Source organism: Pseudorca crassidens, chromosome 10 (genome assembly GCF_039906515.1).
Source record: "Pseudorca crassidens isolate mPseCra1 chromosome 10, mPseCra1.hap1, whole genome shotgun sequence".
NCBI lineage: Eukaryota > Metazoa > Chordata > Mammalia > Artiodactyla > Delphinidae > Pseudorca > Pseudorca crassidens.
Genome location: NC_090305.1, coordinates 61,798,302 through 61,824,102, shown reverse-complemented (window position 1 = coordinate 61,824,102; position 25,801 = coordinate 61,798,302). Strand labels below are relative to the sequence as shown.

Here is a 25,801-nt window from a genome sequence, read left to right as displayed (position 1 = left end):
TATGACCCTGAAATTCAAGTCCTAGATATATGCCAAGAGAAATGAAAACATATGTCCCCACGAAAACTTGTTCATGAATATTCACAGCATTCACAATAACTGAATGATGGAAAAACCAGATGTCCATCAACTGATGAATGGATAAACAAAACGTGGTATATCTATACAGTGGAATATTATTCTGCAAGAAATGAAGTCCTGAGATATGCTACAATATGGATAAAACTTGAAAACATGATGCTAAGTGAAAGAAGCCAGTCACAGAAGACCACATATTATATAATTCCATGTATATGAAATTTCTAGAACAGGTAAATCAATAAAGACAGAATAGATAAATGGTTTCCTAGACAGAGGGGATTGGGGGGATGTGATGAATGACTGCTGACCAGCATGGGGTTTCTTTCTAGGATGAAAAAATGTTCTAAAACTGATTGCACAACTCTGTGAATATACAAAAAAACCCCCACTGAACTGTACCATTTACATGGCTGAGTTGTAAGGTATGTCAATTAAATCGCAATAAAGCTGTTTTTAAAACAGTGACTAAAAGGTAGAGGGAGTCCAGGAACAAGCGATTATCATTCACACAAATGCATCCTCCCCTTCCCCATTCTTATTCTTCCTTCTCTCACCTCTTCATCCTTTGAATGGACTTTCAAAGGGATGCCCAGTAGTGACCCTGGTAACAAATCAATGGCCAACCAGGAGTCCAGGAGAAAGTACAGGGAAAACCCATCAATACCACAGTCCTAAAATTGGCCCTCAATGCTCTCCTCCAGTCTTTCCTGATCTCCAAAATACTCAGGATTAGAGCTGAAAAGAAAACTGGGACCAAGTACGGAGTCCACTGGCCTGAAGTAGGCCAGAGACAGGAATACACCTGAGAGAGGAAGAAGAGCGAAGGCTGAAGTAAAGAAGGCAAACCCAGGTGAAAGGTGGGACTGAGAACATCACCGGAAAATATAACAGGGTCCAAATAAACATTTTAGGATTCTGCAACACTGCTTCTGTTCTCTGCTGTGATTTATTCCACACAACTGTCCAACTGGGGCATCTGCGCCCACTGAGCAAGTGAAAGATTCTTGAGAGCCCCCCTCTGCCCCCCATCTCTTGTAGGTCTCATACAGGGCCTCACTGAGACCCAAGTCCTACAGCATGGCTGGAGGGGAATTAAGACAGCATTGCCTATTCCTATAAACAAAACAGAATCCAAAACTAATTTTAGCTTCTTGATTAACTAACAAGAAAAAATGATCTTGATTCCCCTGCTGTATGTCTCCTGCCTCCCTTCCCAATCCACTCTCTACCCTTCCCCACCCAGCCCTGGGTGCCACGCAGGGCCCAGGAAGCTGTCTTTCAGGACTGTGGCGCTTATGTGGGGAAAATATATACCTTGCTCAGCCTAATGAGGTATATATTGCTTACCTTTGTATAAAATTCACAATATTTGGCAGATATATTTCAAAGGTTTTGCAATTTTTAAAAACTTCACTAAAAATGGAGTTGTACTTTTGCTCCATTTGGGTCTGGGAATGTAGATGTAAAATTAAAGTCACTTTTTTCCTATTACCAGAAACATTCAAAAGGGCCTTTAAAAATCAAATCTTTAATTCATCTAGCAAGTCATTATTATTTCCCAAGGATGGTAACAAATAGTGGTAATAATACAGCTATTTGTTGGGAGTCCTTTATTTATTAAGCACTTTACATATTGATACATTATCTCATTTAAATCTTACCAACCCTGCAAAGAAGATTTAAGCTCTATTTTATTGATGAGGAAACCAACTTCACGGTGCTACTGTAAGGACAGAACAGAACGATGGAATTTCAGATCTCCATAAATTTTCACTTTCTGAAAGGAAAATTAAAATAATGTACTCCCTCAGAGAGCAGGAGGTATAAATAACGATCAGACAGGAGACTGACCACAGCCCATAGACAGACACGCCCTTGAGAAGCACAGACTGGCACAGTCTAGGCTGGAGGTCACTTAATACTACTATACCCTGAAACCACTCTTCAAATTACTGCCTTCACAGGTCAATGTTTTTTTATGATTTTCTGTTAGAGCTTAGGTCTAACTGTATACTTGAATTTATCAATGGAAATTTATAGACACAGACATTTACGTATAAAGAATTCATCTTACAGCCCACTTGTTAGGGAGGGTTTTGTTAACTACAGCATCTTTCCTGACAGGTTTCAGAAGTCTTTAAGACTTCATTTACCTGCATAGTACCTGAATGAGTCAAGTAATACTACAGCCACTTTACAAGTAGGAAGCCAAGTAAATGGGGAAAAGGGAAAAGTATCTGCTTTTTCTTTGATTCATTCAGTACAGTAAACTGTTGGTTCATACGAGTGGCAAGACAAGAAATGAAAAGATACACTTCGTAGCAATAGAAACTGAAAGAGAACCTTGTGTCTTACCTCGCGATTCCATTAAAGGAAAATATATCTAGTTCAATGAAGGCTTTTCCAGATACCTAGTTTTATGTCGTACCCACATGCAGCACTGAAAACTAATGCTGCAGTGTGTTCTTGTCCGAGAAGGAAGATATAACCTGAGATTTAAGTTGGGATCCTTGTTTTCCTCAAGTTTTATCACAAGCCTATCTTTATCCAAGTATTAGCTTAACAGAGAAGAGTTCTCAAAGCATCTTTAAGAGAAAAGAAAAGCCAACTCGACATCCACCTTATACTATTCTTAAATGAAGTCTGGTAATATTATCTTACTGAATAATGTCATGTCAAATTCAAGAAATGCCCACTCTATGTTCAGCCTAAGTTCAATATTTTTGAGAGCATTCATATCTTATACATTTCCCCTATAGTCACTTAAAATAAGAACAATTTTTAAAACTAAGAGCTGGATTATACCTACTCATCGCATAAGAATTTACTTCAGATTCAAAACTTCATGTAGATATGTTTAAATACTCTTTGAAGCTAATAGGGACAGTTTGTTAATGCAAAGTTTTAGTGATATCAAGGTAGTGAGAAATCAGAAAAGTTCAAGTACATGATGAAAATAACTGTTACTTAAACATACAGAAGTTTCTCAGGTGACAAGATTTTAAATTAGATTATTTGGGACTTCCCTGGCAGTCCAGTGGTTAAGACTTCACCTTCCAATGCAGGCGGTGCAGGTTCGATCCCTGGTTGAGAAGCTAAGATCCCACATGCCTCGCGGCCAAAAAATCAAGACGTAAAACAGGAGGAATATTATAACAAATTCAATAAAGACTTAAAAAAAATAAATTAGATTATTTGTGCCTTTTCTTTTAACATTAAAATGTAACCATTTTGCTAAGTGAAAGACGCCAAACACAAAGGCTTCATATTATATGATTCCATTTATATGAAATGTCCGGAATAAGCTAATCCACAGAGACAGAAAGGAGTTAGTGGTTTCTGCGGGAACAAACGAATGGGAATGACTGCTAAGGAGTACACGGGATTGTCTGAAGTCATGACAGTGTTCTAGAATTAGATAATGGAGACAGTCCCACAACCTTGTGACTACACTAAAAAGCAGTGAACTGTGCACTTTAAAATGGTGAATTTTGTGGCATGTGAATTACACCTCAGTGTTTAAACCTACACATTAAACAAGTGAAATTTCACTAAATACAGAAGAGTTAAGCATTTTCTAGAACTATCTTGGAGGTAACATTAAAAAAAAAAAATCAATCCTTGGGACTTCTCTGGTGATCCAGTGGATGACAATTCACCTTCCAAGGCAGAGGACGCAGGTTCGATCCCTGGTCAGGGAACTAAGATCCCACATGCCATGGGGCAAATAAGCCTGTGCACCACAACTACTGAGCCGGTGTGCTCTAGAGCCCGTGCGCCACAACTAGAGAGCCCGTGTGCCCCAACTACTGAGCCTGTGTGCTCTGGAGCCCGAGCACCACAACTAGAGAGCCCATGCACCACAACGAAGAGCCCACATGCCGCAACGAAGATCCTGCGTGCCGCAACTAAGACCCAATGCAGCCAAATAAATAAACAAATAAAAATTTTTTAAATCAGTCCTAGCTCCCCCATCACAGAATCTTTAGGCATGGAGACCACAGGAACTGCTGATAGGTAGAACAGGGCATTCAGAAAGATGAGGGTGCAGGAAACTCACGTGAAATGCTCGAGACCATTAAGGAAATTAAGCCATAGCAGTCAGGGAGTCACAGTCAGGGGCCCTTGTTTGGTAAAAGACTACCATGCTTACTTTGGTGACGTTGACCATGGCCACTGAATGCATTTAAGGATTGGGAAGACAACCCAGAACCAAGTAGAACTTTAGAAGAACCCAACTTCACTGGGCTCCACTGGAGTTACCCCAACTTAGGCAATTTGTTAATGTAAGAGTTTTCACAGCTTACCCTAGAGCTTAGCCCACAGACACGAGAGTCAAAATAACAGATTTTTGGTTTTGTTTTAATTCACTGAGTTATGAGGTGGTTTGTAATCCAACAACAGCCAAATGAACTTGAAATAAACTCCATCTAGAATGAATAGGTATAATTGAATAAATCCCCTCAATAAAGGACAAGTAAAGTGAACACTGAAATCAAGGAACACCAAACATTGACAGATATGTTAACAAGGGATGCTATAAATAGTTACACAGGGTAGTAAAGAAATACACATGCCTCTTATCAATAGTTAGCTGAAAAAACTCAATACAATATTTCTGGCATCTTAAATGTAAAATATTATAAGATAGCAACTGTGATATTACTACAGTCTAAACTTTACTTGCATACTGGAAGGTATTTAATTCCTCCTATAAGTAACTGAAATAACAAATGGTATCTAAGGGACTTCCCTGCTGGTCCAGTGGTAAAGAATCTGTCTTCCAAGGCAGGGGACAGGGGTTCGACCCCTGGTCGGGGAACTAAGATCCCACATGCTGCGGGGCAACTAACCCCATGTGCCACAACTACTGAGCCTGCGCACCTCAACTAGAGAGCCTGCGTGCCGCAAACTACAGAGCCCATGCGCCCTGGAGCCCACGCACCACAGCCAGAGAAGAGAAAAAACAACCCCCACACCATAACTAGAGAGAAGCCGTGTGCCACAATGAAAGATCCCACATGCCTCAATGAAGATCCTGTGTGCTGCAACTAAGACCCTATGCAGCGAGAGGGAGGGAGGAGGGAGGGGAGAGGGGAGGGGGAGGAAGAAGGAAGGAAACAAATGTTGTCTAAGTAGTCCCAACAGGGAAAACTAGAATCAACTAAGGTAAAAATCACAGATAAGCCAGTTTTAGTTCAAGGTAAAGAAACACTTTCTAACAATCAGAATTCTTCAAAGGATGGAGTGTGCTGCTCCTGTGGGAAAAGGGCTTTCTAATTCCAGACCCATTCACACAGCAATCCCTCAGGGTGACAGCAAACAAGAGTCCGGCTCTGTGTGGGAGCTGAGTCCATACAGCAAAGATTTTCCAACCTGGGTTATCATTAGCCTCACCTGGAACCGTCCTCAGTCCCACTGCTTCCCAAGCTACTGGTCTAATCTTCACAAGTCAACCAAGATAGAGGGGTAAGTAGGTAGTCAGTAATTACCAACCAATTTCCTAATCCTCAGTTCAAATTGAACTGCAGTCTAGCCATAAGTTTCCAAACAGCTTTTGACAAAAATGACTCTGTACTCCCCGAAGGCACCAGCCAGTTCTGCTGGCTTTTCCTCGTGTCTTGCCCAGTGTTTCCTCTGCTGCGGCCACACTGGCCTCCCCACAGTTCCTCTGACCTGCCAGGCAGGCTCCCACCTAGGATTCACACCTACTGTTCTCTCCGCCCACCTTCCCTCAGGTTTATCCCTATGGCTGCTTCTTCACTTCCTTCCAGCTTTTACGTAACAACCATATTGACAGTGAGGCCTTCCTTGGCTCCCCAAGGTAGGATGTCGACCTCACTCCCATCCAGACACCTCATACCCCCTTTTTCTTTTTTGACTCCTTCAGTATTTATCACCGTGTAACATCTAACTTTATCTAATGTAAACTTCTTGTTCGTTTTTTTTGGTTTGTTGTCTATTTTTTTCCACCAGAATGTCTGCCCCAAGGCAGAGGTCTTGCCAGTTTTGTCCATTGCACATTCCTTACACCGAGGACAATGCCTGGCGCACAAATACTTGTTGAAAGACTGGATGATCTAGATCAGGGTGGAAAATCATCTGTTTTGTAAATAAATGTTCACTGAAACACAGTCATGTTCATCCCTTTATGTATTTATTGTCTATGGCTGTTTTCCTGCTACAAGAGCAGAACTGTGTAGCTGCAACAGATTATGGCCGACAAAGTCTAAAATATGTAAAATCCGGTTCTTTACAGGGTAGTGTGCCAACCCCAACTGCGCCAGTCATGGTGTCATGTAACGCTCTGGTTCTAAATGTCTAGGTAACTATACTAGACTAAAGACGGCCATGGATTCATTGCGGCTCTTCTCATCAAAGACGGAGCCTCTTTCCCTATCCCTAGACCCAGGCTGGCTTAGTGATTTCCTTCAGTCAATAGCACGTGATGGAAGTGACAGAAGATTCACGAGCGAGTCCAGCTGACACCAGCAGAGCCCAGACTGTGCTGCCGACCCACGGAAGAGTAAGCAAATATTATTTTAAGTCACTTAGCTTTAAGGGGTGGTTTATTATCTAACAAAGGCTAATTGACTCAGTAAGATGTATTTATTATGATTTTTAGACTAAGCCCTTAGGGCAAATATTCCACTTCTTCTTCACAAATCCTCACACTACTGTGAAGGCAGTGGCCTCTTTCTGAATATATTCATTTAAATGTAATTTTCGGTTACTTCTTAAGTTGAATCATAGTTTAATAACTGAATTTTACCAGTATGTTGATGTGAAAATTTCAGAGTAGTTTTGGGAGAGTCTGAGTTAGTTACTGTACAAGAGGGGTTGGCAAACCACGGCCAGTGGGCTGGCCACCTAATTTTTTAAAGAAAATTTATGGACACAAGGTCATAACCACTCATGTATGCATTCTCTGTGGCTGCTTTCCTGCTATACTGGCAGTATTGAGCAGTAGCGACAAAGATCATATGGTCCTACAAGCCTAAAATACTTACTATCTCGTCCTTTACAGGAAAGTTTGCCAACTCCTGCTCTGTGACATCATTTTGAATGTTATTCTTAAATATAAAGGAATCTAAGAGAGCTATCAAGTACACCTTCAAAGCCCAAACAGCTCTCATAGTGATTTTCTGGTCTCTTGAGGAAACACCGATTTAGGCAGTTTTATAATAAACCTAGCAAGAAATGAGTGTTTTGATTTCTGACACACCATAAACCAACGGGGACAAACAATTTCCTTAAATGCTCCTTTGGAGGTGCTACAGTTTTTTGGCTACTGCAGTGTGTCATGTACATCCATTATGCTGACAGCTCTGCTGGTAAAACTGAAGCTGGAATTAATATCCATTATCAAAAGGTCATTGCACCGAGATGAGCCGGCAGCCCATTTTAAAATGTTAATAACTCTAACACTTTTTTCAAATATAAACAAAAGGTCTTTGTTTTTTAATTCTTTCCCTAAACGTTTCATTTAAAAATGAAAGTGTTTAAGCAAAACACCTGAATTATACAATGTAGCTGCATACTGGAGATGTGTCAATGACTCTACTTCTCAGAGTTTGCATACTTTGTGGGATGCCTACCAGGTGGCAGACGCTGTACGGAGGTCCTCACATATATTACCTAGCACACCTCAGTGAGCCTAAGATGCCAGTGATCAGAAGGAACAGTATTATTTTATGTACCACTAAGAACAAAAAAACGCTACCAATTACATGGCACACGCTTTATCACTTAGAACTTCGTCTTAACACTCAATGCAAGTGCTCTGAGACTTATTTTGATATGAATTTTCTCATATATTGCCTTTATAGTACATAAAAAAGGAAATCTAAGTAAAATTAATCGCTTGAGTTTTTCTAAAAAATTCTTCCCATTTGGAGGCTGACTCGTCTCATTTGTCAACTCGGAATCACCAACGTCCACGTTGCTCCGTAAGCTTTGTTCCATGAGAACACGGATGCAAGAGAGCCCTGCAAAGCATCTCTCCTGAGGTCTCTGGGTTCACTTCCAGGGCACTCACACCCAGTCCACAAGGTTCAACACACACATGTCAGCAGCAAAAACTATATCAGGACTGCCATGTGGATAGCAATGGTTGAAGTACTTATTTCAGAGATATTAAAATGGGAGGGGCAAAAAAATGTATGCCTTAGAATTCATTCTACCACTGGATGTTAGTGTGTGGTCTGAGGATGAAAGTCAGTTTGACACTGGCCTAATACAGCACCGTAATGAAGCATTACAAGGCAGGAATAATCATTTCTACTCCATCTGCAGTACAGCTCACTTATATTGGGGTGATTTTTTAAGGTATTAATGTTACAAGTTAACTATGTTTGGAAGAGGGAATTTAATTCCATATGACAAGTAATGAATACATAAACCAATGATTGAGCCAGAATTGATCCAAAATAAAAATTAACAAGAAGACTTCATTCAAGCCAACCATATACATTCAAGCCCATACAGTGGCAGATCATTAGTAACTCTTCATGTGGCCATGCTCCACTGAATCTTAATACACTCTGGGTTGGCAAACACCCAACAGCTCTTTTACCCAACTTTGGAAAAATCAGCCCACACATTTAGTAGCCAAAGGGTCTGGAAAGCAGCAGAGTATAACGGAAAGTCAGACCTGGTGTTATCTCTGGAGAATGAAATCAGACTTTCTGCAGCCACAAGGGCCTCGCCTCTCCTCCCCTCTAACCTCCCCTAGCAAGGGCCAGGAAGGAGATCCCAACCTTGGTGTACTCCTGGAATCCCACTACCCTTCCTCACCCCACCACACTTGCAGCCTGACCACCCTTCTCAGCCTTAAGACCACCTGGACTCAACATGCCCTCTGTCCCTACTCATGCTGTCACAAGAAGCTCAGGACTCCCAGTCACTCACAAATAGTAGAAACAGCAAGAGGATTTGTGCATCTCCTTTCAGAGGCCACATCCCATCCCTGCCCAACCTCTGAACCCCTTCCACTGTGATATTTGGAGCTCACAGTCAGTTATCAGCTAAATCCCTCAAATCATCCACTTCTCATCTATATGTACCTTTTATCTTGCTACTCTACCTGAAACCTGCCCCTTTTACAGCCTTGTCTCCTCAGCAGGACCTTCAAGTGATGGATACTTCTTTGTCCACTCTGTCCGCATTTAACACTGGGCCTTAGTGGTGTCGCCTTCTACCCTATTGCTGCTTCTAGACCAGATGTTGGCAAACTTTTTCTTAAAAGGCCCTGAGGAAAATATTTCAGTCTTTGTCTCAACTACTCAACGCTGCTATGATACGACAAAGCCAGCCATAGACAACATGCAAATGAATGGACATATATATATTTCAACAAAAATGTATTTGTAAAAGTAAGCAGCCAGCTGGCAGGCTATAATGTACTGAATCTCAGATCAAAAGTCTGTCCCACCTACTTCCCCTCCTCCAACTGCCATCATCCTAGATCACCCCTGCCGCCTTATTCTCTGAGCTCAACTTTACACTAACACTACTCTTGCCATAATTATTTTTGTGATGTCCACTCCACTCCACAAAACATGGCAAGGGGCTAGATATTACGAGAACTGAAGCTTATCCAGCTGGGGAGTGGGGATAGGCTGTAAGAAGAAAAAAACTATGAATGTAAACTGTCCCTGCATAAATGAGGGCCCTTGACACTTAAGCTTCGTGTTAAATCCGCCTGTGCTTCTTCCGGTGCTCCAAATCTAACAGTCCTCTGAACACAAAATTTCAGTAGATGCCTTCCATCATCATAGACAATCCTTCCATGCCTGACCTCTCAATTCCCTAAGATTCTGTCTTCTAGGATTTTTTCCTTTATCCTGCCTCGGCCATGCAATCCCATGCTTTCATGGGCTAGTAGCTGCAACCACTGGAATCTCAATTTCAGGCACCTGACTCCTCATCCACTCTCTCAGCTGGCCAATAGGGCTACTAAGAATCTTACAGGCATTATTCCACAGTATCCTGATTCTCAGCCCACCTTAGAGAGGAGAATGTTTTGAAGGATTCATGGGTAGGCTTTTTGTTTAATGGAATAAACTTCAATAAGATTTACAGGAAACTAACAAAGTTTTTGCTAGAATTATAACGTCAGAAGAACCACCAGCTTGGATTAAAAAGGACAGGGATAATTCATTTTCAGAATGAAAAGAGGTGTTGGGGCCCCCTAACTTCCATGCACAGGAATCAGGCTGAAAAACCTACTAAGCTTTAAATACGGGTCATTCTTATGGAAAAGGAACAATGATTCAGATGTTTTAATAGTTTGAACAATTTTAATAGTTTGCCTTTCTAGAAATTTCATCTAAGTTATCTAATTTACTGGGATAGAGTTAGTTTATAGTATTCCCTTATAATCCTTCTTATTTCTATAAGGTCAGTAGTAATGACGTACCTATCCGCAAATTAGCTGACTCTTTCTTCTGCCATTTCACATCTACTGTTGAGAACCTCTCGTGAATTATTCATCTCAAGTATTATACTTTTCAACTTCAGAATTTCCTTTTTTATAATGTTATCTCTATTGATATTCTCAACTTGTGCAGACATCATTTTCATGCTTTCCCTTTAAATCTTTAGACGTGGTTTCCTATAGTTCTTTGCATGTATTGATAACAGCTGATTTAAAATCTTTGTCTAGTTAATCCAACATATGGATCTCCTCTGAAATAGTTTTATTGACTGCATTTTTCCTGTATATGGGCCATACCTTCCTATTTTTTATTTTTTTGGGGCATGCTTTGTAATTGTTGATTAAAACTGGATATCTTAGATCATATAATGTGTAAACTTTGGAAATCAGACCCCCCCACACACACACACACACACACACTAACGGTTTTCAGTTACTGCTGTTTTGTTGTAGTTAGTTCAGTGACTTTCCTGTGCTAATTCTTTAAGTCTGTATTACCTGTAGTGTCAAGCCACAGAAGTCTGTGTCATTTAGCTCAGCACCCAGCTAAAGACTGGCCAGAGATTTCCTTAAATGCCTTGAATCAGTAAGTCTTCCACCTTTGCCAAGGGGCTGTGTGTGTGTGTTGGAGAATGCCTTCAACATTTAGGCACTTTACAGCTCCAGCCAGAGAGCCTTCTTCTCTTCTTATAGAGACTCATCAGTTTTTCTTGAATAAACATTCCTTACATTGTTGCAAGCCTATAGTAATTTGGTAATTTCCAGAGCTCACAAAGTTTACTACCAAACTTTTTTTTCCAGTGTTTTTGTTACTTTCATTGCAAGATAGGTTTATGGGGGTCATCAATGTACCCATTCTGGAAGCCTGCCTAGTAAGTTTTCTTTTAAAGAATTTCAGAGAAGAGGGAAAAAAAGATATTCTTTTCTAGTTAAGCCCTGCCTTGTATATTTTATTTCTTTCTGCAGACCTGAGTTTCAGTTTTCATCTGGTATCCCTTCCCTGTATCTTGAAAAGTTAATTTAACACTTACCATTAGGCAGAATATTCCCCTTCCTTTCATTTATCTGAAATGTCCATATTTCACCTTCACTTTGAAAGGATATTTTCACTGAATATAAAAATCTAGGTTGGCAGCTTTTATTATGTCAACACTCAAGGTATTTTTCTGCTCTTCTGGCCTCTACTGCTTCTGACAAGAGATCAGCCATCATTTGTATTGCTGACCTCCTTGATGTGTCATTTTTCTCTGAACACTTTCAAAATTTTTATCTTCAATTTTCAGAAGTTTGGATATTGTGTCCTTAGGTAGTTTCTGTTTTTCAGTCTTGCTAAGGGTTTTCTTAGCTTCTTGGATCTATAAGCAAATATTTTCACCGAATGTGGGAATACTTTGGCCATTATTTATTTAAATTCTTCTTCTGCCCCATCATCCCTCTTCTGTTTCTGGGATTCCAATTACACATATATTAGAATGCTTGATTACTGTCCCGCAGGTCACTGACGTTCTTTCATTTTTTAAAAATCTTTCTCTTTGTTCTTCAAATGGGAAAACTTTACTAATCTTACAAGTTTAGTTACTGTTTCTTCTGCAGTTTTTGATCTGCTAAACTCCAGGGAAGTTTTCATTTCAGATATTATACTTTTTGGTTCTAGACTTCTACTTGGCTCTAGTTTTTCATAGATTCCATTTCTCTGATGAAATTCCCTACCTCTTTTCTCTTTGGCTTTGGATATATTTATAATAGTTGTTTAAAAGCCTGATCTACCATTTCACAATATATACACCTACCGAATCATCACATTGTATACCTTAAACTTACACATTGTTGTAGTTCGGCTGCATCTTTAAAAAGCTGGAAAAAACTCTAACCAAAAACAAAGAAAAAAAGTGCAACACGTGAAAACTGGTACAGATTCCTGGTTTTGAGCTTCTCAGAATTTGGGATGATTTTAGGAAGTACAAGAATGCCAAGATGACATGAAATCACCTTGAATAATACAGTGAGAGCATTACTCTCCTTTCAAATCTCCTGATTGTCAAGAAAGCATCAGTTGGGTGCTAGGGTTATCTTACCTCTCTATTATTTGCTAATAAACATTTTTAACAGATAGGAAAAAAGTGCCTGATCGGTAATTCCAACATCTGGGTGATCTTGGGCTTGGTTTGAACTGACATTTTATTATTATTATTATTATTATTATTATTATCATCATCATCATGGGCCACATTTTCTAGCTTCTTTTTCATGTACATTAAGTTTTGGCTGTATACTTGTCACTGTGGATAATACGTTGTAGAGAGTGTGGGTTATATTGTCATCTCTTAAGTGGTATTTTGTTCTAGCAGGCAGTTAAATTCCTTGTGAATCTTTTGACCCTAAGGGATTAGTTTTATTATTTGTTAGGAAAGGTCTATAGTGGTTTAATCCTTAGTCCTAGGACATGGTCGAAACTCTATGGCAGGTTAGAGTAGCCTTTAGTTTCAGGCTGGTGTAACTTTACTTAGGTGCATAGCAAGGTTTCTTCACTGGCTAGGATGGAATTCCTACATCTCCTATCACTGCATAATTTCTGCTAGGATGGAATTCCTATATCTCCTATCACTGCATAATTCCTGCTATCTCAATTCAGTTCAAAAGAAGAGAGAAAAGAAGAGAGAAAACTTCCTTTAAAAAAAAAAAAAAGAAGCAACATAGCAATGACACCAAAATCTAGCAAAAAACAGTATTTTTAAAAAAGAAACAGGAAACGAAACTACAGACCAATCCCACTTATGAGTAGCAATGGAAAATCCTGAATAAAAGATTAACAAAGAATTTAAGTAGCACAATTAAAGAATATTATATCACAATTAAGTGTGGTTACTGACTCAAATGCTAGGATGATTTAATATTACGTAATCTATTAAATATAATCTGTTACATGAATAGATCCAAGGAAAAATCATTTGCTCATTTCCAGAGATGCCAAGAAAGCATTTGACAAAAGTCATTATTTATTTTTGATTACAAAAGATAAAATTTAAATAGATAGGTACTTCTTAAACAGAACAAAAGATTCTGAGGTAATACAAAGGTATCCTCTACCTCATTCTCTTTGAATCTTGCAGCTGGACAAGAGAGGAAAAAGTAGAACTATAAAAGTTGAAAAGAAAGATGGTTACTAATGGTTATTATTATATAACCAGAAAGTAAACAGAATCATTTAGAAACGATTACTATGTAAAATAATAAGAGAATTAACCTAGGAACAAAGTGAATAAATAGAAATCAAAAACACATGCTAAAAAAATAACTGAAAACTATATTGGCAGAAAATTCCTTATTTCTAACAGCAAGCATAAAAGGATGGGAAGAAACCTGGGAAGAGATAAACAGCAAGAAATGCATATGGCCTATATAAGGAAAACTATAAAGAAACAAAGTCAAACAAATGGGAAAACATAACATACTCTTAGGTCCGAAGACAACCAATCTCATGTGACTTGATGGAAGTACAAATTGGCATGTTACTTACAACACCTTGTCAATATCTATGGAAATTACAGATGCATATACCCCTTGATCCAGCTATTCTAACCCCAGGAATTTACCCTATAGATAGCCCTGCTCCTGTGTGAAGGTATGCATGCATAAGGTTATTCATTGCAGAACTATCTGTAACAGCAAAAGATTGGACATTACCCATATCCATTAGAGTACTGGTCTATTCTGACATACTCATAAAACAGAATAGGATGCTGCTGTATAAAAGAATAAATATTTCTATGCACTAAAATCCCTCAACTGTTGGCAATATTTATTACTACTGGGAATGTACATTTTTCTTAGGGGAGGAAAAAAATACTGCCAACATTTAAATATAATGACCACATAGAAACAAAACTCTAAATTCTTGGGGGAAAAAATCAGAACAGGGACTTAATGATCTTAATGATCTGACTGATCTTAATGATCTGACTGATCTCATTCAAGTCTTATTTTTATGAACATTCAAATGAAAGATTTTATTAATATAAAAGTAGTAGACATTATGTTTAAAATGCAACAATATTCCCAACTTGATCTATAGAATCAATGCAATCCCAATCAAAGTCCAAGCAAGTTATTTTATTAGTATCAACAAACTGATTCTAAAGATTATATGAAAAGGCAAAGACCCAGAACAGCCAACACAATATTGAGGAGAAGAACAAAGTTGAAGGACTGATGCTACGCGACTTCAAGACTTACTATAAAGCTACAGACATCAAAGACAGTGTGGTACTGGTGAAAGAATAAGCAAATAGATTAATGGAACAGAACAGACAGTCCAGAAACAGACTCACATAAATATAGTTAAAAGATCTTTGGCAAAAGAGTAAAGGCAATACAATGGAGCAAAGACAGTCCCTTCAACAAATGGTGCTGGAACTAGACAGCAACATACACATACATACACACACACACACACACACACACACAAAACCTACCTTATACCTTTCACAAAAATTAACACACACACACACACAAAACCTACCTTATACCTTTCACAAAAATTAACTCAAAATGGATCAGACCTAATTGTAAAAAATTCAAAACTATAAAATTCCTAGAGGATAACATAACAAGATGACATCGGGTATAGTGATGACTTTTGAGATACAACACCACAGACAAAATCCGTAAAAGAAATAACTGATAAGCTGGACTTAATTAAAATTGAAAACTTGTCCTCTGCAGAAGACAATACCAAGAGAATCAGAAGACAAGCCACAAAACTGGGTGAAAATACTTGCAAAAGACGGATCTGATAAAGGACATTTGTTCAAAATATACAAAGAATTCCTGAAATCCAACAGTAAGAAAACAAATAACCCAATTAAAAATTAGGTTAAAGATCTTAGCAGAGATCACCAGAGAAGATATACAGATGGAAAACAAGAATATGAGAAAATGCTCCACATCATATGCCATCAGGGAAAGGCAAATTAAAACAATGAGCTACCACCGCACACCTATCAGCATGTCCAAAATCCAGAATACTGACAACACAGACTGCTGGCAAGGGTGCTGAGGAACAGGACCTCTCCCTCACTGTGGGAATGCAAAACGGTACAGCCACTTTGGAAGACAATTTAGCAGTTCCTTACAAAATCAAACAGTTAGTGTATGATTAGCAACTGCACTTCTTGGTATTTACCTAAAGGAGTTCAAAACTTAAGTCCACATGGACCTAGAGTCTGTCATACAGAGTGAAGTAAGTCAGAAAGAGAAAAATAAATACCGTATGCTAACACATATATATGGAATCGAAGGGAAAAAAAGGTCATGAAGAACCTAGGGGTAAGACAGGAATAAAGACACAGACCTACTAGAGAACGGACTTGAGGATATGGGGAGGGGGAAGGGTACGCTGTGACAAAGTGAGAGAGTGGCATGGACATATATACACTACCAAATGTAAAATAGATAGCTGGTGGGAAGCAGCCACGTAGCACAGGGAGATCAGCTAGGTGGTTTGTGACCGCCTAGAGGGGTGGGATAGGGAGGGTGGGAAGGAGGGAGACGCAGGAGGGAAGAGATATGGGAACATATGTATATGTATAAGTGATTCACTTTGTTATAAAGCAGAAACTAACACACCACTGTAAAGCAATTATACTCCAATAAAGATGTTAAACAACAAAACAACAAAAAAGCTGCACACAGATATTTATAGCAGCTTTATTCAGAACTGCCAAAACCTGGAAGCAACCAAGATGTCCTTTGTTAGGTGAATGGATTAATAAACTGTGGTACATCCAGACAACGGAGAATTATTCAGTGCTAAAAAGAAATGAGCTACCAAACCATGAAAAGACATGGAGAAACCTTAAATAAACAGTACTAAGTGAAAGAAGTCAATCTGAAAAGACTACCTACTGTGTGATTCTAACTTTATGACATTCTGGAAAAGGCAACACTAGGGAGACAATAAAAAGATCAGAGTTTGCAGAAGGCAGGGGTGTGAAGAGGCAGAACACAGAGGATTTTTAGGGCAATGAAAGAAAAGACACTGTGTAATACTGTAATGATGGATATATGTCATACATTTGTCCAAACACATAGAATGTACAACACCAAGAGTGAACCCTACTGTAAACTAAGGACTTTGGGTGACTAGGATGTCAGTGTTGGTCTATCTTTAGTAAAGAACATACCACTTTGGTGAGTGATGTTGACAATGGCGCAGGGGTTTTATGGGAAATCTCTGTACCTCCCTCTCAGTTTGGTTTTAACCCTAAACCTACTCTAAAAAAATGAAGCCCTTAAAAAGTTTTTCATTTTAATATTACAGATATCCATAAAGTGCAACGTAAAGCCACCCTCAACTCATCCAGTCTCATTTTCCAAGGTGCTTTTGACCATATATGCTTTCATTTTGATAAGCACAAATAAGTCTAAATACTCTGCTTACACTCTACTTCTTGGTTTCTCATCTGTAAGGAGTTTGTATTGATTTTGTGCCATGAAGGACAATGAATTAACTCAGAGAATCTATCGCAATCTAACGACACTTTCCATTTTTGCTGGTAATGTTATCATTATTTGTACACCTTTAAACATCTATTTTGATTGATCAACTTTAAATAGTACTTCTCGACTCTCTACTAGGTAAAATGAGGAAACTTACAAATAGGCAAAATTCAACACAATCAAAGATGAAGTCTAAGAAACATTTACCTTGTTCATAAAGGAGCTTCATATTCAGATCTTTGCAGGTGACCAGATTGTTGAGCAATGCAACCACACTTTGCATGGTGTTACCCAGAATGTTCGTCTGATGTTCCTGCAACAGACCACCATTCCATCAGAACAGTACAGAAATAGCATTACATCGTAATAAAGACAAATGATCAAACGACCTCCATCCCTGCATTCTTTTACAAGGTTGAATGATTATCTTTCTGCACTTGGGTGAAGCAGACCCCTCTGTGGCAAGGCCCCATCAGTGCGTTAGGTGAGTGGGAGGCAGTACGAATCGCTCAGCGCCAGCACTGCTGCATGCGGTCCCCTGCCCATGCACTGAGGGACAACCACATAGCCCTCTGTGCTTTCAAAGGGCACCAAAGGAGTCAGAGAGATCAGAGATCAAGTACGTGGAACTTAGGAAACCACATGAAAGTGATTTTGAGATCACAGAAGAAAAACTTCTGAAAGAAATAATTTCTGCAGTTTGGAGAGTAAACTGCTGTGCTCCTTCTTTAGTCTTACACATTGCTGGTTATGTCGGATATGACTTATTGCATCACTGCTTCAGTGTAATAAACTACACTTGGGACCTGAAAAAGTGAATTTTGCTTTCCCTAACGCTTTGCATCATACAGCAGGGAGTAACTTTGGCCTTCATTTCTCATTGTAAAGACACAAAAGACAACTTCTTTGTAACTTTTAAGGGACCTTAAAAATAACTTGGGGCTTCCCTGGTGGCGCAGTGGTTGAGAATCCGCCTGCCAATGCAGGGGACATGGGTTCGAGCCCTGGTCCGGGAAGATCCCACATGCTGCGGAGCAACTAAGTCCGTGCACCACAACTACTGAGCCTGCGCTCTAGAGCCCGTGAGCCACAACTATTGAACCCACATCCCGCAACTACTGAAGCCCCCATGCTTAGAGCCCGTGCTCCGCAACAAGAGAAGCCACAGAAATGAGAAGCCCGTGCACCTCAATGAAGAGTAGCCCCCACTCGCCGCAACTAGAGAAAGCCCATGCACAGCAACGAAGACCCAACACAGCCAAAAATAAATAAATAAATTAAAAAAAATAACTTGCTTTAGTTTTGTTTCCTATTCACTCTTCTGAATTTTTAAAAAATTAAACTAGCACTGATTGTGACTGAAACTATAAAATTTCAAATAGTATAAAAGTAAAGTCTTTAAGCTCCAGGACTAGGGGAGGCAAGCCAGCTGCACAGAGTATAGAAAGAATGGAGGCACTCGCTCTCAGCACTGTGCCAATGCAAGCACTTGCTGGAAGTGAGTGCTTCTAGGCGGCTAGCTTGTCCCACACTAGCCCTGGCCCCGCCCCTTGGTCACTCTGTTAATAACAAGTCCTATCCTAAAGAGTTATGGGTGTATCAATTTAGTAGACTCCATCCAGACCCTTTCCTATTCATTTTCTCCCTTTCTCTCTCTCTCTCTCTCTCTCTCACACACACACACACAGAATACATGGTTTGCTCTGTTATCTAAACATAAGTTATATCATATTTATTAAGTCACTCAACAAATAACTAATGAAGACCTATTATGTACCTGTTCTAGGCACTGTTCTAGGCACCTGAGAGAGCAAAACAAGGTTCCCTGTCCTCATGGAAAGAGACAACAAACAACAGGCACAGGGACTTCCCTAGTGGTCAAGTGGTTAAGACTCTGTGTTCCCAAAGCAGTGGGCCCAGGTTTGATCTCTGGTCAGGGAACTAGATCCCACGTGCCCCAACCAGAGATTCCGCATGCCACAAATAAGACCCGTAGCAGCCAAATAAATAAATAAATAAATACTAAAAAAAGAAAAAAAAAAAGCAGGCACAGTAAGTAAACTGGACTACATGTTAGAAGATAACAAGTGCTATGGTAGAAAAAGAAAAGAGCAGAGCAGGAAAGGAGGGTTGGGAGTTCAGCAGTGAGGCTGTCCGTCATTTTACATGGTGTTGTCAGGGTGGGACTCATTGAGAAGGTGTCATCTGAGTGGAAATTTTATTTTACTTTTTAAATGCTGAAGGATCTTAGAATTCTTTGGACTTAGTTTTAATAAAATTTTCTTTTGAAATAATTTTAGATTTACAGAAGAGTTGCAAAGACAGTGTAGAGAGTTTCCATATACCCTTCACCCAGATGTTCCCTATGTTAACAGCATACCCAACCAAGGTACACTGATCAAAACTCAGAAATGGGACTTCCCTGGTGGTCCAGTGCTAAAGAATCTGCCTTCCATATTTCACAGACCGAGAACAAAAAATTTCACAATTTGTATGGAAACACAAAAGACCCCAAATAGCCAAAGCAATCTTGAGACAGAAAAACGGAGCTGGAGGAATCAGGCTCTCGGACTTCAGACTATACAACAAAGCTATGGTAATCAAGACAGTATGGTACTGGCACAAAAAGAGACATATAGATCAATGGAACAGGATAGAAAGCCCAGAGATAAACCCATGCACATATGGTCATCTCATCTTTGATAAAGGAGGCAAGAATATAAAATGGAGAAAAGACAGCCTCTTCAATAAGTGGTACTGGGGAAATTGGACAGCTACATGTAAAAGAATGAAATTAGGGCTTCGCTGGTGGCTCAGTGGTTGAGAGTCCGCCTGCCCATGCAGGGGACACGGGTTCGTGCCCCAGTCCGGGAAAATCCCACATGCCGCGGAGCGGCTGGGCCCGTGAGTCATGGCCGCTGAGCCTGCGCGTCCAGAGCCTGTGCAAGGAGAGGCCACAGCAGTGAGAGGCCCGCGTACCGCAAAAAAAAAGAAAAAAAGAATGAAATTAGAACACTCCCTAACACCATACACAAAAATAAAGTCAAAACGGATTAAAGACCTAAATGTAAGGCCAAACACTATCAAACTCTTACAGGAAAACATAGGCAGAACACTCTATGACATAAATCACAGCAAGATCCTTTTTGACCCACCTCCTAGAGAAATGGAAATAAAAACAAAAATAAACAAATGGGACCTAATGAAACGTAAAACCTTTTGCACAGCAAAGGAAACCATAAACAAGACGAAAAGACAACCCTCAGAATGGGAGAAAATATTTGCAAATGAAGCAACTGACAAAGGATTAATCTCCAAAATTTTCAAGCAGCTCATGCAGCTCAATATTAAAAAAACAAACAACCTAATCCAAAAATGGGCAGAAGACCTAAACAGACATTTCTCCAAAGAAGATATACAGACTGCCAACAAACACATGAAAGAATGCTCAATGCCATTAATATTAGAGAAATGCAAATCAAAACTACAATGCGATATCATCTCACAGGGGTCAGAATGGCCATCATCAAAAAATCTACAAACAATAAATGCTGGAGAGGGTGTGGAGAAAAGGGAACCCTCATACACTGTTGGTGGGAATGTAAATGGATACAGCCACTATGGAGAACAGTATGGAGGTTCCTTAAAAAACTAAAAATAGAACTACCATTTGAGCCAGCAATCCCACTACTGGGTATATACCCTGAGAAAGCGATAATTCAAAAAGAGTCATGTACCACAACGTTCATTGGAGCTCTATTTACAATAGCCAGAACATGGAAGCAACCTAAGTGCCCATCGACAGATGAATGGATAAAGAAGATGTGACACATATATACAATGGAATATTACGCAGCCATAAAAAGAAACAAAATTGAGTTATTTGTAGTGAGGTGGATGGACCTAGAGTCTGTCATACAGAGCAAAGTAAGTCAGAAAAAGAAAAACCAATACTGTATGCTAACACATATATACGGAATCTTAAAAAAAAAAAGGTCATGAAGAACCTAGGGGCAAGACAGGAATAAACATGCAGACCTACTAGAGAATGGACTTGAGGACACGGGGAGGGGGAAGGGTAAGCTGAGACAAAGTGAGAGAGTGGCATGGACATATATACACTACCAAATGTGAAATAGATAGCTAGTGGGAAGCAGTCGCATAGCATAGGGAAATCAGCTTGGTGCTTTGTGACCAGCTAGAAGGGTGGGATAGGGAGGGTGGGAGGGAGGGAGACGTAAGAGGTAAGAGATATGGGGATATATGTATATGTATAACTGATTCACTTCGTTATAAAGCAGAAACTAACACACCATTGTAAAGCAATTATACTCCAATAAAAACATTAAGAAAAAAAAAAAGAATCCGCCTTCCAATGCAGGGGACACAGGTTCAATCCCTGGTCAGGGAACTAAGATCCCACATGCCGCGGGGCAACTAAGCCCATGATCCACAACTGCTGAGCTCACGTGCCTCAAGTAGAGACCCTGCGTGCTGGAAAGCTACAGAGCCTGCACGCTCTGGAACCTGCATGCCGCAACTAGGGAGAGAAAACCCACATGCCACAACTAGAGAGAAGCCCACGCACCACAACAAAAGAGCCCGCATGCCTCAACGAAGATCCCGTGTGCTGCAACTAAGACTTGACGCAGCCAAAAATAAATTAAATAAATAAATAATAAATAAATAAATCTTTAAAATAAGAAACAAAACTAGGGACTTAACACTGATACAAAACTCACAGTGGAACTACAGACTTTATTCAAATTTCACATTTTCCACTAACATCCTTTTCTGTTCTGGGATCCAATCCAGGATCCCATAGTGCATTTAGAATTAACTCATTTTTGCAATACATATTTACTAAGTGCCCACTGTTCTAGGTACTTGGCTTGTGTCAGTGAATAGAAGAGACCAAAAAAAATTTTTTTCACTAATTTTTTTTAAGAAACAGCCCTGCCCTTGCGGTTGCCCTGTGGAGTTTACCTTGAAGCAGAGGGGGAAGACAACATAGTAAATAATTCCATGGTATGTTAAAGATGATACACACTACAGGAGAAAACAGAACAGGGTAAAGTGGTTTGGGAGTGCCGCGGGGGAAGGCTGCAGTTTTAAACAAGGCACGTAAGGCATACCTCCTTCGGAAGGCAGCGCCTGAGCTGGTTTGGATTTACTCTTTATGCTGCCAGGTTCTGTTAGCTAGTTTGTTTTAGGGTAGTTGAATCAATGTTCTTCAATGTTATTGGCCTATGAGTGACATCCTCATCTGATTTTAGTATCAGTTTCACGCTAGCCTTGTCCATCCATTTTATTCCACAAATAACTTATTGTGCATCTATTTCTGGGTGACGTGGTAGAACTCACTAATAAAAGCAACTGGGCTCAGTGTATTTTTACCGGTAGATCTTTAAATATTTTTTTGAAAAACATCTTATACTCAGGAATGTACACACTGACCCAATTTTATTTCCATTTTCCAAGAAAATCACCTATAATGTCCAAGTTTCCAAACGTATTGTAATAGAACCGTACACAGCAGTCACCAGTCTTCACCTGTCTTCTCTGAACCGACTGACATCACCTTTTACCTGCCTCCTCCCTCTTTCTTGTTGGTCAGACTCACCAAAGCCTTGCCTATTTTATTGGTCTTTTCAAGGACCCAGCTTTCCGTTTTACTCAAGAATCTACATTTGTGACTTCGAGTTAGTCATTACAAATGTACACGATTTCCCACTTCCCCCTCCTACATATGCAGGAGGATGACACGTCCCTGCTCCCTCATAATTCGAGATGCCCATAACTGGACTTACTTTGGCCAATTAGACTCATCTGGGCAGACGCTTTAAGGGTCAGAGAGGGCTTCGCCGTCCTGTCTTTCCTCTGCCCTTAAGACCAGTGATGGTCTAGACGGTAGAGGCTCCAGTAGCCCAGGTCTCAGAGTGAGGACGTGCAGCAGAGACACCGGGACTCCCCTGATGAACACACGGCTTCCAAAGCGCACCAAAATACCAACACGGCATCAGGCTCTGAAACTGCAGTTAACAGACTTGTACATCCCACCAACAGGAGCCACTTGATTTCATGAGTCTTACCATCTATATCTTTAATACAAGCCAAAAGGTCTACTTTCCAAATACCACTGGCTGAAAATTTATATTCTTTAGAAACACAGGCTTAAGAGTGGATGTTAATGTTGGATGCTACTAGGCTGTGAGTTTCTCTGTTTTACCTTTACAGATAGATACACAAAAGGTCATTGAAAGTATAAGTGAGGGAAAGACATCAGACGAGCCTAAACAGAAGATTTACTAGCTGCGGGGCTGGCAGCCGGGCCCGGGGGACAGCCGAGCCCGTCCAGCGCCACGCCTGCCATTCCCTGACATGCTGACAGTGCCTTGCATTGTGGTCACCATAAAATAACTCTCATTGGCATCCAAGCTTAATAAAAACACCTTCATTCTGCTCAAAAAGGGCAATCGATAGATACGGAGAAGCCAAACTGAACAGCCTCAACCATATAAAATTCACTGACACCAGCTTAAGAATATTAATGTGGAAGCAATGGGCTGCCACCAATTTCATCTAATTATTCTTACAGTTGGTTGGAAGGAAAGGGTGATTAATAAGCACGAAGATGACGTGACATGTTACTCATGATAAAGTAACTAACGATACATAGGAAACCTATTCTTGTGAAGAATAAAGACACTAACAAATCTCTTCTTTTGGTCCCATTTGGTAAAATAACACATACCACTCCTGGTTCAAAGGCCAGTCTGTCGGCAAATATAGGTCAGTTTTACTGGAGATAAATCCATTGTTCCTTCCATACACATGTTTTTATGATTAAATGCACCTTTTCTGTGCTCTTGGCAGTATTTCTGGCTCATTGCAAAGCCAATACTTTGGTTTTTCCTTGTGCTCACAGAGCGACAGCCACCTGCTGATGTAGGCATTTCCCTTAAGTACAAAAGCCAAGTTTCCAAACCTCCGTTATCCCTGAACACTAAGAACCCAGGACCGTACCCCAGCCAACCAGGTCCTGAGACTCCTGGCCTGGAGTTTCCAGAATCACTGCAGAAGGAAGGGCTCTGCCAGCCCCACTACTCAATCCGCAGAGGGGCATAAAGGTACACTCTATCAAAAGCCCCCACTAACCTTATCACTGGAAACACTCAGGGCACCATATTTGATGCAGAGAATAGAGACCAATAATCCTACAACCAGACTGGGAGGCATGATTCCTTTTCTATTCTAGCCATTATTCAAAACACTGTTGTGTTTTAGTTTCTTTGTTGTTGATTTTCAGACCATTCATAGACTGAACTTTGTTCTAAATGAAGTAGGGACATTATTAAGATTATATTATAAAATTGTACTTACTTCCTCTTCCTTCTTGTAGGTATAAATGTTTATTACCTAGTATGAGGGAGGGAGACCACGGAACAGAGTCACTGTTCCTGCTCAAGATGACAACATGGTTGTCTAGGGGGAACCTAGACAGTTATTGCTGTGGCCTAGATCATAACTTCCCCCAGAAAGAATGCTAAAGACAGGCGAAGAGTAGTTGAGAAGGTATAAATGTGAATTAAGCATACTTCTATTACTTTCTATCAAATTGAATTATTTCATTTCTCTTAGCAACTTTATTAAGATTTGTTCTTGCTGTTCACAACCATATTCATAGCCCACAGGGGATAAATTATGCTTTGAAAAACATCATATTTACTTTCAAAGTCAGAGTAGACAATTATATGAAGGGAGAAACCACCAGGGTAAACATGTGGGACAAGGGTTCTTCCTGGGCCCCTGGAAGACTGATGTAAAGAGGAAAGGGAACCACAAGTTTGATTCAAAGACCTTGGGTCAGAGCTGGAGGGAAGGGAAGATGCTGATTAAAGGCTGTGTCTTCATTAGATGTTCCTCTAAGACAACCCCTCTCCCTAAAAAGTCTACCTGAGACCCAGGGTGAAAGGACTGTAAGAGAAGCCTAGGTAAAATCCTGGTGTCTTTTTTTTTTTTTTTTAATCCCCATGGCTCACTAATAAAGAAAGGGGTCCACACCACTGGCACCCCAACACATGGAAGAAAAGTGGTGTGTGGAGAGAAGGAAGCTTTTAATGACCTGCAACAGGGTCTCTGGCACAGGGTCTGGGGCCCAGGCACCAGCACCTTCTGTGCTGATTGAAGCAGAGCTGCCACGTGGGCCCGAGCCAGGACAAGGCAGCACTGACAATATACTGATAAGGTACTATGTGCCATGGCCTCTGCCCCAAGCATTCTATCTCATTTAATCCTCACCAAAATCCTGAAGTGACTACAGTTCTCCCCTCTTTACAGATAAGGACACTGAGGTTAGCGAGATGAAGTGTCACTTGCCCAGGATCACCCAGCTCCTCTATTGTGAAGCTGGGATCCAGTCTGTAGGATGGCAGGGGTCCCTAATCACCAAGCGACGTTGCCTGGTGACCACATTAATGGAGCAGGAGAGCGGAGGGTGGGGTGTCAGGGTCACCAGCCAGCACACCCCCGGTTAGCCAACATGACCTGAGGACCCACGGACTTAAAAGAATCCAGAGGCAGGGGTGGAAAGAGGCACAGACATACTGATTCGGGGCCGCTACTGTAATGTTGCCCTCCGTCTTCGGCTACAATGTGACCAGCCCTGTGTCACCACCACTGGGAACTCCTGGCTTCACAAGAGCCCTTAATACAGATCATTTGCTGTAAGACGTGCAACCCGGGAAGCAAGATGTGGGTATTAGGCAACTAAGGAAAGGGAAG

General features: G+C 40.4%; 1 protein-coding gene across 4 annotated transcripts in view; it reads right to left on the bottom strand.

The window, feature by feature from the left end:
• The window catches only part of ULK4 (unc-51 like kinase 4), a 518,420-nt gene that overhangs the window by 220,933 nt on the left and 271,686 nt on the right, over window positions 1–25,801 (bottom strand). For all 4 annotated transcript variants that reach the window (XM_067753978.1, XM_067753980.1, XM_067753979.1 and 1 more), the window contains one exon: window positions 17,225–17,330. In XM_067753978.1, coding sequence (XP_067610079.1) covers window positions 17,225–17,330 — 106 coding nt within the window. The remainder of the gene's footprint in view (window positions 1–17,224; window positions 17,331–25,801) is intronic.